Genomic DNA, 12,705 nt, shown 5'->3' with positions numbered 1-12,705 from the left:
TGACTTTAGGACCTTGTTTACCTAGGTACCTCATAAGGTTTGAGAAAGAAACACACACAAACTTATTGTTTCTACCGAGAATCTTTAGATGAAGGCAAGTGCAAGTTAAGAAACGTACAAAGCAACAGACAGGTATGAAAATAAAAGACCCACACACATTCCCTGTTAGTGCAGTTAATGAATGTAATGAATGTAAGTGCACAGACCACATGCAAGATATCCCATGCTCCCAGCCTCATTTAGCTGCATGTGCTTTTCCTTCCTACATACCTTAGTTAGCACTATTTGAACTTTCTCTTGCGATCATCATTGTTCGTCGATCTCGACAACCTCATTGTCATCCAAACCCATTCCCCGTCGCGTCTTTCACATCTGGGGGGGTCATGAAACTTCAGAACTGCATTATTCCTTCATTGTAATTATCTTGTTAAAATCACCGCCATTTCAATCCCGTCCACGTCTTTTTTCATTCCTAGCCTCGAGTAAACCCACATCTCTCTACTTGCCTTTCATCACCTTCACCGCGTTGCTAAACGGGTCGCATACCATTTTCTACAAAGATGGCCGATTTTAATCAGTTCGGCTCTTCTGACGAGGAGAATGCCGAGATAAAAAAGTTGACACTCGAAGTGGAAGCCGACACGGATAACTTCGAGTCTTGGGAGAAGCTCATACGTGCTTGCGAGGCCCAAGAAGGGGGACTTAACCGGAATTCCAGTCCCCAGGCGCTTGCTGCGCTTCGCGATGTCTACGATCGATTCCTCCTCAAGTTCCCGCTTCTTTTCGGGTACTGGAAGAAGTACGCCGACCTCGAGTTCAACATATCAGGCCCTGAATCTGCTGAGATGGTATTTATTAACTTCCCTTTCTGATAAGTCGGTAGTTACTGTAAGCTAACTTGTGTTAGATCTACGAACGTGGATGTGCGAGTATAACAAACTGTGTTGATCTATGGGCTTCCTATTGTTCCTTCAAGATGGAGACCACCCACACCCCCCATTTGGTCAGAGAGTAAGTAAAACCGGATGTTTCCTACCCCATAACATTTACCACCAACAGAGCAAAAGCTACATAGCGACCCCTAACACTATCGGAACGTTTAATACACGACTGCTTAGTCGTTGACGGTGAGAGATGCCAACAGAATCCATGACATGTTGGATACTTTCTCACAGATTCTGCCAGGCCGTGGTTCCCTACAATGTCATTGGTTTGACCTTGAACATCCTCGTCGCACTCTACACCCTGCGCCTCAAAACGGATTGATTTGGAATCGGAATAGTTGCTTGCACAAATCCCTCCTCTTCTGTATTTGCCCTCCTACCCACCCTCACTCCCCAACCCCCTTTATCGTTCTCGTCTTTGCTGACCTTTACCTCCAGGCTCTTCGAGCGAGCCGCAACTTCTGTCGGCCTTGACTTTTTAGCACATCCCTTCTGGGATAAGTATATTGAGTATGAAGAGAGACAGGAAGCGCAGGATAAGATCTTTGCCATCTTGCAGCGAGTTATCCATATCCCGATGCACCAGTATGCTCGATATTACGAGCGCTTCCGCCAACTCGCCCACAGCCGGCCTATTAAGGAGTTGGTACCACCCGAGACGCTCGCGCGTTTTCGAGCAGAGGTGGAGGCTGAGGGCGCTGCGTATGGTGTGATGCCGCGGGCTGAACTGGAAGTCGAGCGAGACGTCCGTGCTAAGATCGATGCCATGTTCTACGAGGTCTTCCAGAAAACTCAGGATGAAACGAATAAGCGATGGACGTACGAATCGGAGATCAAACGGCCGTATTTCCACGTTACCGAGCTAGAGAACACGCAGCTAGCTAATTGGCGGAAGTATCTCGACTTTGAAGAGAGCGAGGGCGATTTTGCTAGGACGACATTCCTCTACGAGCGTTGTATCGTCACATGTGCCCTGTACGATGAGTTTTGGCTGCGCTATGCCAGGTGGATGTCGGCGCAACCTGGAAAAGAGGAAGAAGTCCGTCATATCTATATGAGAGCTGCCACCCTCTTTGTGCCTATTAGCCGACCAGGCATCCGCCTGCAGTTCGCTTACTTTGAGGAGTCTTGCGGTCGCACCGGCGTCGCCCGAGATATCCACGAAGCCGTATTGATGCAGCTGCCCGACTGCGTGGAGGCCATCGTGTCTTGGGCCAACCTTGAGAGACGACAAAACGGACTCGATGCGGCTATCCAAGTCTACAAGGCCCAAATCGATGCGCCACACGTTAACATCTTCACAAAGGCCGTTCTCGTTACTCGGTGGGCTTTCTTGCTATGGAAGATTAAGGGATCCGTCGACGAAGCAAGAACCGTTTTCCTGAAGAACGTCCAGTGGTATGCTGATAGCCGCCATTTCTGGGAGCAGTGGCTTGAGTTCGAACTAGAACAACCGACAAACGCAGAGATCGAATCTCAACATGCCGAGCGCGTTAAGCACATCTTTGACGAGTTGTTGGCGAAGAGCCGAATATCATCGACAGCTAAGAAGGACTTGTTCCTGGTCTATCTTGCCTATCTCCAAGAGAGAGGTGGTGCGGAAGCGATGAAGCAGTTCCTTACTATCGACCGTGAGATCTACGGGTATGTGGCTTCTTTTTAGTTGTGTCTACGTTGAAATACTAACATTGCGTAAAGTCCTACTTCATTGTCAGTGCTCGATAGGCCTGCAATTAAGGAGAACGGCGTCGCAAGAGCCCCTCTAGACGATGCTACCAAAGCAAAGGCTGAGAGTAGATACCCTGCATATTACGAGTACTATATGGAACCCGAGCCCAACCCGCAAGGAACTGCACCTTTCCAGTAAGGTCGAGCGCAAACTCAGCTTCGACTCCTCGAGAGTCGGTATTCAATATTCTGACCTCGACGAGTAATAATGCCCGGGGAGTAGGAGGGGGCAATGGATTTGTATCATACTTGAATTCCACTTGTGTTAAGGGCTTATTTATAATAGGGGCATATGAAGTCTCGGACGAATTGGGATGATAGGTAAAGGAGAATCTGGTGTGTACAACGGCCAGAAATATTCACTCGAGGAGCTCACTGCACTCGGAAGTTACCAGGCAATAGTTCGTACGCGTGTTTTTACGATTGATTAAGAAATGAGAATTAATCCACCAGTGTTTCAATTGCTAAAATACCTATAGGTAGATATTGTAAATGATTATGTCATATTTGTTTTCTATTAGTGTTTAAAAGAATTGTCGATGCTGCTTGAGTCAGATTTGATCAATTGAGTCATCCGTGAGAATATGATATCTGATGACGAGCTGGCATTTTTGCAGCTTCTGCGGAAGACGAGACGATTCTGCCGAAACCACAAGCCGGTAATCGGAGATAAGGCTTTAATAAGCTACCAGGTACCTACCATGCTCGGACAAGCTCGGGCAGCTGGGATGTTTCTGTTCTGGCTTTTTTCTTCTTTCTCTGCTATGTAAGTACCTCATACTATGTAGTGGCAGCAGGGTGGACCTCGGGTGCGGCGCCGTGCGGGCAGAGCGGACTACACGTACTTACTCCGTGCCAGTGGTAAGCTGCCTTAGCGGGTGGGTTTTGCGGTAGCGTTTTAATGGTGTAATTACTAATACCTAAGGCTTAACGTTCCTGACAAATACGAAATATCTAGGTAGGTACCTAGGTAGTTAAACCAAAACTTTCCAAGTAAGGGAACATACATTGTTAGCAGTTTGGTTCAACTCGGGGAGAATGGATGGAATTTTTTGGTTGTGATGGTTCGATTATCGACCTTGAATCTACCTATGCAATACACGTGGGGGCATTGAATCTTTTTTTTTTACATATTCTATACCTTTGTTTTATAGGTACGGCCTGAGAGAGAACATTACATGTATTGTACATGCGCACGCGCAGGTTGCATGCATGCGTGGCCCCGTGAATCTAGGCGTTCTATTCGCTACGTCGTTGTTGGCATCAGATGTTGCCATCGGTTGCTCTCTCTCTCTCATCAACAAAAATTCCTCCGCAGGTAAGAACTTTAGTACTACGTATGTACCTACCTACATAGGTTGGTTGGTAGGCCATGGCAAGCGCGAAAGGAAAAGAGAGAGAGAAAAAGATAGGTACCCATTTAGGGGCCGGGGGCCCACTCTAGTAGAAGCCGAGAGAAAATGATGCTAGGGGGGGTCGCCACCCAATAGGACGGCTTAGATTCTTTCTTACTAAACATTTCGGCTGCTTTTCCCAACGACGGAGACTTGCCGTCCTCGGATTTCTTTTCCTGTAAGCCTTTACATAGAATTGGCCTCTTCCCTCATCGTCCCTCCTTCATCGTTATATATTAGCTCTCTCTTGCTTTTTTTTTTTCGTTTAATTTCCTTCCCCCGGTTGAACCCAATTGCATTCCTCTGCTGTGCACTAGGAAAGACAAAAGTAAGATATCCATCATATCACCCCGCTAATATTATATTTCGTCGTGTGTCTAACCCACGACGCTGTAGATGTCGGCCGCAACTGTGTCCCGCCAGATGGCCCGCGCGGCCCTGCGCACCTCCGCTAGAAACACATTTGCTACATCTTCTCGGCAAGCATTCCGACAGCACGGCCGACGATTCTATTCGTCGGAGCCTCCCAAGACCTCTAGCTCGTCGAGCCTGATCTACCTGGCAGGCGCCGCCGTTGCGGGTGCTGCCGGCTACTATTTCTACACCTCGAACAACTCGGGTAGCACCAAGGTGTTCTCAGCCACCAAGGACGACTACCAGAAGGTGTACAACGAGATCGCCAACCGCCTCGAGGAGAACGACGAGTACGACGATGGCAGCTATGGCCCCGTCCTCGTTCGTCTCGCGTGGCACGCCAGCGGTACCTACGATAAGGAGACGGGTACCGGTGGTAGCAACGGTGCTACTATGCGATTTGCCCCTGAGGGTGACCACGGCGCAAACGCCGGCTTGAAGCACGCTCGGGACTTCCTTGAGCCTGTGAAGGGTATGTTCTTTTTTCTATCCGTCAAGATTTAAGACCACAAGCTAACACCTAGCTTATAGCCAAGTTCCCCTGGATCACCTACTCCGATCTCTGGATCATTGGCGGTATTGCTGCCATCCAGGAGATGCAAGGTCCCGTCATCCCGTTCCGACCCGGCCGTCAGGACCGAGATGCCGCAGCCTGCACTCCCGACGGACGTCTTCCTGACGCTGCCAAGGGAACCCCTCATCTCCGTGACATCTTCTACCGCATGGGCTTCAACGACCAAGAGATCGTTGCCCTTGCTGGTGCTCACGCCCTCGGTCGTTGCCACACCGACCGAAGTGGATTCGATGGACCGTGGACCTTCTCTCCCACCGTCCTAACCAACGACTATTACCGCCTACTCCTAGAGGAGAAGTGGCAGCTGCGTAAGTGGGATGGCCCCAAGCAGTACGAGGATGTCAAGACCAAGTCGCTCATGATGCTGCCGGCCGACTACGCCCTTATCCAGGACAAGGCAACGAGGCCTTGGGTAGAGAAGTACGCCAAGGACAACGATCTCTTCTTCAAGGACTTCGCTGCCGCCGTTACTAAGCTCTTTGAGCTAGGTGTGCCTTTCAAACAGGACACCGAGAAGATCATCTTCAAGCCTGTTAATGCTTAAATTTAATGAGATACCATCTAATAGAGTCAGAAGTGATGTAGAGAAGGAAGGCAAGGCTAGAGTTAGACCTAGAAGCGATGTCGCGTCGTGACTGTCGACGGGAGAACTGACGAGAGCTGTTAGAGTGGGATACCTGCCCCCGAGCAGGGCTTGATTGAACTATATACTGTTTCCATTAGCCTAGTTATCTATTCGATCTTGTTCCAGCGAAGTTTAAGAGCTGTATATATCAATGAAGCGTTCCCATCCCTATATCCATTCCATGTGTTAGGTATTAGGTATTATGTGTAGTCTTGTTTGCTTACCGAGGTAAAGTTAAGAGGGAAAAGGGAAAAGAATCCGGGGATGATTGAAATAGAGATGTTTTAATAGGTCGACTCGCAGCAAACGTAATGGAGATCCTTTTTGTTCTCCACTGCCATGCGGTTATGTACTATTATGTCTTAGGTACTGTTGTACGTAGGTATGTACGTACTCTGATTTGGAGATGGAGTCGTGCCCCACGTTTTGTCGATAAGTCTTTACTATGCCTTAGCTATCCGCTATCCGCGATTTCTACATAGTACGTCCAAAGTTCAATTTTAGCTTCGTTTTTAATTCTACACTTAACCACCACATCCTTGGAACCCGCCAATTGGTGAAGCGTGGTAATAGGAACATTACCTACATAGGTAGATAGGGTTGTACATACCTCCTACTCGGTATTTTTCTTCTTCTTTTCTTCCCGCCCAGTCTTTCCCAATGGCAACGGCGCGCATCCCGGCCCTGCGCAACCTCCTCGGCCGGCGGCAACCATTTCGCCTGCCGGGCCAGCAGCGCCGCTGGGCCCAGGTCCACGACGTGCGCTTCGTAGCCACCACCCAGGCCGCCCGCAGCGTCACCGAGAAGTACCGCGACAAGCTCGACCGCAAGGCCCGCGAGGAAGGCCTGCGCGATATCGGCGAGCTGAAAGAAGCGTACAAGGACCGCATCCAGGAGCTTAAGAAGAAAGATAGCGTCTCGGTTCCCGGGCTCGATGCGCTGCTTGCGGATGAGCCCGTGCCGGTGCAGACACAGGCTGGGGATGGGATTACTCAGAAACCACCGCCGCCGCCGCCGTCACAATCGCAAGTCCCACCCGTTAGCACGGGAAGCACAAACGCCGCTGTAAAACCGCTCTCCGAAATCCTCGACCTGCCGAAAGCCCGCGCGCTCCCCGAGAAAGAACTCGGCGCGATATGGCGGCTCCGGCACGCGTCGTCGCCGAACTCGCTCTGCGCGGTGATCCCCAGGGCGACGTACGCGACGCTCGAAGCGACGGCGCGCCGGCACCCTTCCTTCGTGCTCCCGGTGCCGCGGGGCGCGGACGTGGGCGCGGAGATCCACTTCCTGCAGTGGGTGTTCGACGGGCCGTCGCGGACGGCGACGGTGCTGTTCACGCAGCTGGCGGAGTACAAGGCGCGCGGGGAGTGGGCGCAGCCGCACACGAGCGTGACGCACTACGTGGACGAGGGGCTGGCGGGGGTGCTGATGGCGGGGAGCGTGGTGGATGGGCGGGGGGCCAGCGTGCAGGATGCCAAGTGGCTTGTTATGCTTATGCAGCGGTTTTACGGCGGGGAGGGGACTGGGGGGGAGAAGGATAAGGGGAAGAGGAGGTTGTTGGAGGAGTTTGGACGGGGGGATGGCGGGTTTAGCGTTGAGAGGTTGTTGGAGGAGAGTGAGAAGTTGGGTTGAGTTGAGGGGGTGCTGGAGGGTATGGACGATTAACAAGATTAACAAGTTCGAGTCGAGATGGACTTGAAGCTTCGTATACATATGAGAGGGAAGGTCATAAAGGGCATTTTGAGAATGAGTCGGATGGGACTGTTACGAAAGAATATGCCACACGTGTATTCAGGACTGGTTTAGACGACAGATAACGCTGCTCACGGATAGACAAAGGGAAAGGGGGGCCTGTAGCTGGCTCGACTGTATAATTATCTGTATATATAAATTCTATATACATGGGTATTCCGGAATCTCGATAGAGAGGGTTCCACGCCTAGCTTTACATGCTGCTCTTGTCTTGACATCTTTCTACCTTCTATTTCTATTCTACTAATAATTATGTATCGTCACCGTATATACCATTATAGTAGCTTCCTCCCCCCTATCATAACTTGGGCCCTTCAGCCCTCTGATCCTCCCTCCTAGCCTCCTCCTTCAACACCCGCCGCAGCAGCTTACCGCTAGCATTCTTGGGCACCTCGTCGACGAACCGCACGCCGCCGCGCAGCCTCTTGTGCTGCGCGACGCGCCCCTCGACCCAAACGATAAGCTCCGCGGCCTTGGCCTCGTCGCGCGGGACGTTAGGACGGAGAACGACATACGCGCGCGGGACCTCGGTCTCGCGCACCTTGTCGTGCGCCGGCACGACGCACGCGTCGGCAACTTCGTCGTGGCCGAGGAGCACGGACTCGAGCTCCGCGGGGGCGACTTGGAAACCCTCTGGGCGGGCGTTAGTAGAGCCGGGGGTATATATAGGTAGGTAGGTACCTAAGGTAGGTATATATATATAACAAGGGAAGAGAACAGAAACAGGTAGGAAGATAGGTAGAGACTTACTATACTTGATCAACTCCTTCAACCGATCCGTAATATAAAAATTCCCCTTCTTATCGACGTACCCAATATCCCCCGTCTTGAAGAAGCCGTCCTCGCTAAACGTATCCTTCTGCAGCTCCGGCCGATTCCAGTACCCGGGAAAGACATTCGGGCCGCGGAACCAGAGCTCGCCGTCGCCGTCGCCGGGGCCCCTTTCGACGCGCGTCTCCACGTCGACGATCTTGGCCTCGACGTTGGGCAGCAGTTTCCCGCAGGACCCGTTGAACCGCTTCCAGTCGGCGATGTGGCCCTTGGTGACCGCGGGCGCCGTCTCGGACAGCCCGTAGCCCTGCATGACGGGGATGCTGAGGCGCGCCCATACCTGCTCGACTAGCGCGCGGCCGAGAGGGGCCGCGCCCGAGTTCACCCATTTTATGCTGGAGAGGTCGTATTTCGAGACGGAGGGGTGCTTGGCTAGGGCGAGGACGACGGGGGGCGGGATGGCGGCGAAGGTTACGCCGAAGTCTTGGATTGCTTGGCAGAATTTGTCGAGGTCGAATTTGGGCAGGACGACGACTTGCAGGCCCGTGAATATGCTCTGGAGGGCTATGCACGTGAGGCCCTTCGGTGTGTGAGTGAGTGTCGATTTAGAGCATATTTCTCCTTCGTGATATGATATGATATGGAGTGGAGGTAGGGTATAGGTGTTACATATTTATATCACTTACATATACGTGGAAGAAAGGCAGCACCGCGATCTGCTTATCGCCCTTCCCGTCGATCCCCCCTGAGTGGTAAATCCCGTTGAAGACATCGCAATGTCCCAGCTGCACAAGGTTGGAAGCGATGTTGTAGTGCGTGAGCATGACCCCCTTCGGCAACCCCGTGGTCCCGGAGCTGTACACGAGGAACGCGGTGTCCTTCTTAGGATCGATGCGGGGGCGCAGCGATAATCCCAGCAGTCCCGAGCTCCCGCGTATCTCGGTGAAGTGCTTGAACTTGCCCGTCGGGTCCCTCGCGTCGCCGAGCAGGATGATGCGGTCCTCGGATAACCCGATGGTCTTGGCGGCCTCGAGCACAGTCGGCAGCATAGGGACCTGCGTCACGATGCCCGCGACCCCCGAGTCTTTCATCTGGTACGCGAGCTCCTTCGCCGTGTACGTCGGATTAGCAGTCGAGCAAGCGCCGCCGGCCCAGTGCACGCCGAAGAACACGGCCGGGTAGTCTATGCTATTCGGCGAGAAAAATCCCAACACGTCGCCCTTCTTGAACCCCCATTGCGACTTGAGTCCTTTGCCGAACTCGAGAGCCGTGCTGCGGGCTTGCGCCCATGTATACGAGCGTCTTGTGTCGGGGTCGATGTATATTTCTGCCCGCCAGTGTTAGATATCTCTCCTTGTCATATATCTTACATATAAGGGAAGAAGTAATAATGGGTGTTCTGTAATAAACGTGTAATTTTTATTAACCTACCCTTGTCTTCCGGGAACGCCCTATCCTTCCTCTCGAATACGAGCTGCCATAGGTCGACCTCCGGGATCTGTAACGGCGGGTGAAAGGACTTGATAACCACCATGATGACGACGACGACGACGACGACGACGACACTACGGGAACCCCGGGAACACCTAGATAAGCAGAAACAAAGACGGTTAGATTTATATTTACATGCACGTTGTAGACAGCAATTAAATATGTATGTATATTCAAGCTCAAGCCGCTTGAAACCAAAATAGTTGTTAAGTTTAGGTAAAGAAAATCGACGAAGCTAAATCGGTGAACGCGAAGCTCCCGCGGTTAAAGCTCCCGAGGTTGTTAGTAGCGTCAGAGAAAGGAGCCGTGGGAAGCCGTGGAGCTCCCCCCTGGGATCCATTTAGAGCCCCGTCCCCCTCCCCGAGGCGATACGTTCTCCCATGTCAGTTGAGTGGAGTCTGTTGGGGTGGGAATATTGGCTTAGAGATATTAATATTGGCTTAGAGATATTATTAATCGGGGTTCGCGATCCCTGACCGGAGATGATCTTCCTGTCCCCGTTGTAATACTACATTTCAAGCTATCTAGCCTCCTACTATGTAGGTAGTGCCCTTACTCGCCTCTGATATTAAATATGATATCGACGACTAATTGTGTAAAACTAAGTCCCAAGTCAGTACGTGCGTATAGCTCTCCGGAAACACATGGATGATGGAAATAATGCTTATCTCAGATGGCTAGGCCATGGGGACCCCAGAGAAACCAGAACACTAATCCTAGAGGAGACAAGCTCCAATGTGTCGTTGTGGGGAACTTGGAGAGAAGTTGGAGCTGCTGACCAACGTGAAGATATTTAGAACAATAATTACATCACTATATATTCAAGCAAATAAAGTAGCTGAACGTAATATAGTATAAAATGAGAACGATAGACATTATGTATACTCTATGTGACCTATTTGTCTCGTCTTATATACGTTTAAATATAAATATATATATATGGCATATTATACGCATCAGATATGCTGTATGTAATCGTCTCCGTACCGTCATACATTCGTGTCCAAATGTATAAATCAAAGGGGGTATCATGTTCCAATCGAGGATTACGCCGAATCGCTACTCGACTGCTCAACATCCTCATTATCCGCCCCGGCCTTTTCTGGCCGTACCCACGCTGCGACGTCCTCGCAGCCTTTCGGTATTCTGCATTTGTCTCTAACGTCGCAAGTCTTCCATAGAACTTCCCGAATCTCCTCGAAAATCTCTTCCACCGCGTCCATCGCCCAAATAACATCCAGGTGTTCGTAGTCTGGAAGTATTTTACTGTGGACTACTCTGACGTGTGGTTCTCTTCCTTTCTCGAATCGTCGCAGCAGTTTCTTCCCATCTACGAGATTATCTTTTCCAGCTACCCATAGCGCAAATGGACACACCTTCTCGTTGTACCACGCCGTGGAGCCTTTGGGTTTCTTGTGGTGTTCTCTATTCACGTTTTGTAGTATAGAGCCTCGGCGCTTGCTGGCTGTTTCGGCAAGGGGTCCGTCTGTCCCATCCTCGCTCTCTTCACTTCGCCACTCCTCCTTAGTAGAGAGTATGCATTTATGTTTGGCAAAGCATTCCCTACCTAACCACCAGCGCATCGATTCGGCGCTCACGTAAACGGGAGCAAACTGAAACATGCGATCCCTCAGGCCACGATCCCAACGAGTATCCGTCCAGTCGAATAAAAACGAGAATACGGTGTATCCAAGCTGTCCGTAGATGCCAGAAGGTAGGATCGAATGCATGGTCATCATAATAGGAATGAATGCGTGAATACCGAACATAATTCGGAAGAGACCCGGCGATATCACGCGCATGAATTTGAAGTACATTTTGCCAATCAGCGGCCCGGCATAGGCTGCTGGTGCAAGGGCGCAGAACACGGTGAGCTTCTCTCCCAGCTCGGGACGCTGCTCTTTCGCTAAGGCCACGAACGTTTCTGTCGTGCCTTGTGAGTGACAAATCAACCCGGTCTTCTCGAATCCGGTCTCGAACAATACTCGTGAGACTAACGCAGATAGATCAAACACCCCCATCTGCCTAATATTCCAGCACCACATACGAGGATCTGAGTAGTCGAGTAAGGCGTGCTTTGGACTGAAACCGCATCGATTATTTCCTAGCCATACGTCATAGCCCGATTTGCATAGGTAAAATGCCAACGAGTCGTCGTCATTGACGCAGTAGGCGCCAGAGCTTTGAAGCAGACCATGCATCAGTAGTACAGGAAACTTACGCTTCTGGCTTGGGTCCCTTAATACTTTCCTGTTGTCGCCCGTGAATAATTCTGGTCCTCGGTAGGACCGTTCCTGATCATCCAACCTGGTATACTCGCGGGGATCGTAAACGTGCCACAGGTCAATGATGAATCCATCCTCGGTTTGTACTTGAAATTCCTCAATGTCCAAACCAACCCTCCGCGCATAGTATCCCACGTCGCAGACAACGGGATCCGGTCCACCTTCGGTCGGAATGTAGCCTTCATTTCCCTGGGCGTCCTCTTGATCCGAAGTTCTCCGTGCCTGGGATTGCCGCCTCTTCCAGGCCTTTTCCTGTTTATCTCGTACAGTCTGCCTCCGAATCTCCTCTTCGTGATAGGGCCTTTTAGCGTAAGGGTCTTGGAAGGTTATGCGCTTCCAGGCCTTGTAACATACTTTAGGTATGTTCGTAAATAGGGCGCCGAGAACAATTACTCCTAGGAAGGCGGCGCTAAGAAAAAATGATGTAAACCGAAAGGTCCAGCATTGTATGTCGCGAAGTAGAGACTGCGGCCCATACAAGGGAAGGGGAGGGAAAAGCGGATGCGTATTTGTCGGCGGCATGGACCTCCGCAACGAACCCTCAGATGATTTCTGTGCTGCTTTATTATTGGCGTAGGACACCGATCCTAAGCCAGCGACAGCATGAGGCGGTGAGAGGGCATCGTGACTGACATGATCAATCGCATCTTTAGAAATACCACTTTCTAGCTCTTCTTTTAATATGTTGAGTTTATGCGCTTCCTCAAGAGGGACAGTAGGCAGTCGG

At 51.1% G+C, this 12,705-nt stretch overlaps 6 protein-coding genes across 6 annotated transcripts; 4 read left to right on the top strand and 2 right to left on the bottom strand.

Annotated features, from left to right (window-relative positions):
* The first annotated feature begins 269 nt into the window (after nucleotides 1-269).
* On the top strand, nucleotides 270-3,193 carry F4817DRAFT_329921 (pre-mRNA-processing factor 39). Its single transcript, XM_049302320.1, has 4 exons — nucleotides 270-848; nucleotides 908-1,011; nucleotides 1,383-2,588; nucleotides 2,643-3,193. The coding sequence occupies exons 1-4, from the start codon at nucleotides 561-563 to the stop codon at nucleotides 2,809-2,811; spliced, it is 1,767 nt and encodes a 588-aa protein (XP_049161460.1). The 5' UTR covers nucleotides 270-560; the 3' UTR covers nucleotides 2,812-3,193.
* Nucleotides 3,194-3,817: 624 nt separating this feature from the next.
* On the top strand, nucleotides 3,818-4,364 carry F4817DRAFT_329914 (uncharacterized protein). The gene has a single exon (XM_049302319.1). It carries the CDS (start codon nucleotides 3,885-3,887, stop codon nucleotides 4,134-4,136), a length of 252 nt encoding a protein of 83 aa, XP_049161459.1. The 5' UTR covers nucleotides 3,818-3,884; the 3' UTR covers nucleotides 4,137-4,364.
* On the top strand, nucleotides 3,818-6,144 carry F4817DRAFT_329911 (heme peroxidase). The gene is made up of 3 exons (XM_049302318.1): nucleotides 3,818-4,394; nucleotides 4,463-4,952; nucleotides 5,012-6,144. Exons 2-3 carry the CDS (start codon nucleotides 4,463-4,465, stop codon nucleotides 5,596-5,598), a joined length of 1,077 nt encoding a protein of 358 aa, XP_049161458.1. The 5' UTR covers nucleotides 3,818-4,394; the 3' UTR covers nucleotides 5,599-6,144.
* Nucleotides 6,145-6,146: 2 nt separating this feature from the next.
* F4817DRAFT_13786 (ATP11-domain-containing protein) lies at nucleotides 6,147-7,520 on the top strand. The gene has a single exon (XM_049297840.1). It carries the CDS (start codon nucleotides 6,340-6,342, stop codon nucleotides 7,309-7,311), a length of 972 nt encoding a protein of 323 aa, XP_049161457.1. The 5' UTR covers nucleotides 6,147-6,339; the 3' UTR covers nucleotides 7,312-7,520.
* A 90-nt stretch (nucleotides 7,521-7,610) lies between these two features.
* F4817DRAFT_329898 (acetyl-CoA synthetase-like protein) lies at nucleotides 7,611-10,119 on the bottom strand. Its single transcript, XM_049302317.1, has 4 exons — nucleotides 9,634-10,119; nucleotides 8,889-9,529; nucleotides 8,182-8,782; nucleotides 7,611-8,064 (listed from the first exon to the last, which is right to left on the bottom strand). Exons 1-4 carry the CDS (start codon nucleotides 9,734-9,736, stop codon nucleotides 7,730-7,732), a joined length of 1,680 nt encoding a protein of 559 aa, XP_049161456.1. The 5' UTR covers nucleotides 9,737-10,119; the 3' UTR covers nucleotides 7,611-7,729.
* Nucleotides 10,120-10,543: 424 nt separating this feature from the next.
* F4817DRAFT_329896 (alpha/beta-hydrolase) lies at nucleotides 10,544-12,614 on the bottom strand. The gene has a single exon (XM_049302316.1). It carries the CDS (start codon nucleotides 12,498-12,500, stop codon nucleotides 10,740-10,742), a length of 1,761 nt encoding a protein of 586 aa, XP_049161455.1. The 5' UTR covers nucleotides 12,501-12,614; the 3' UTR covers nucleotides 10,544-10,739.
* Between the last annotated feature and the right edge of the window lie 91 nt (nucleotides 12,615-12,705).

The sequence above is a fragment of the Daldinia loculata genome, assembly GCF_022478755.1.
Source record: "Daldinia loculata strain CBS 113971 unplaced genomic scaffold F4817scaffold_10, whole genome shotgun sequence".
NCBI lineage: Eukaryota > Fungi > Ascomycota > Sordariomycetes > Xylariales > Hypoxylaceae > Daldinia > Daldinia loculata.
The sequence above is the reverse complement of the archived record's forward strand: the minus strand, read 5'-3'. Positions and strand labels throughout refer to the sequence as shown.

Bases quoted from the DNA above. Each gene is read 5' to 3' on its own strand.
- F4817DRAFT_329921 (XM_049302320.1), top strand. From the start codon at position 561: ATGGCCGATTTTAATCAGTTCGGCTCTTCTGACGAGGAGAATGCCGAG. The intron at 1,012-1,382 runs GTAAGTAAAACC...CTTTACCTCCAG, and splicing joins ACCCCCCATTTGGTCAGAGA to GCTCTTCGAGCGAGCCGCAA. The intron at 2,589-2,642 runs GTATGTGGCTTC...CATTGCGTAAAG, and splicing joins ATCGACCGTGAGATCTACGG to TCCTACTTCATTGTCAGTGC.
- F4817DRAFT_329914 (XM_049302319.1), top strand. From the start codon at position 3,885: ATGCGTGGCCCCGTGAATCTAGGCGTTCTATTCGCTACGTCGTTGTTG.
- F4817DRAFT_329911 (XM_049302318.1), top strand. From the start codon at position 4,463: ATGTCGGCCGCAACTGTGTCCCGCCAGATGGCCCGCGCGGCCCTGCGC. The intron at 4,953-5,011 runs GTATGTTCTTTT...CCTAGCTTATAG, and splicing joins CTTCCTTGAGCCTGTGAAGG to CCAAGTTCCCCTGGATCACC.
- F4817DRAFT_13786 (XM_049297840.1), top strand. From the start codon at position 6,340: ATGGCAACGGCGCGCATCCCGGCCCTGCGCAACCTCCTCGGCCGGCGG.
- F4817DRAFT_329898 (XM_049302317.1), bottom strand. From the start codon at position 9,736: ATGGTGGTTATCAAGTCCTTTCACCCGCCGTTACAGATCCCGGAGGTC. The intron at 9,530-9,633 runs GTAGGTTAATAA...ACTGGCGGGCAG, and splicing joins GGCGTTCCCGGAAGACAAGG to AAATATACATCGACCCCGAC. The intron at 8,065-8,181 runs GTAAGTCTCTAC...ACGCCCGCCCAG, and splicing joins GAAGGAGTTGATCAAGTATA to AGGGTTTCCAAGTCGCCCCC.
- F4817DRAFT_329896 (XM_049302316.1), bottom strand. From the start codon at position 12,500: ATGCCGCCGACAAATACGCATCCGCTTTTCCCTCCCCTTCCCTTGTAT.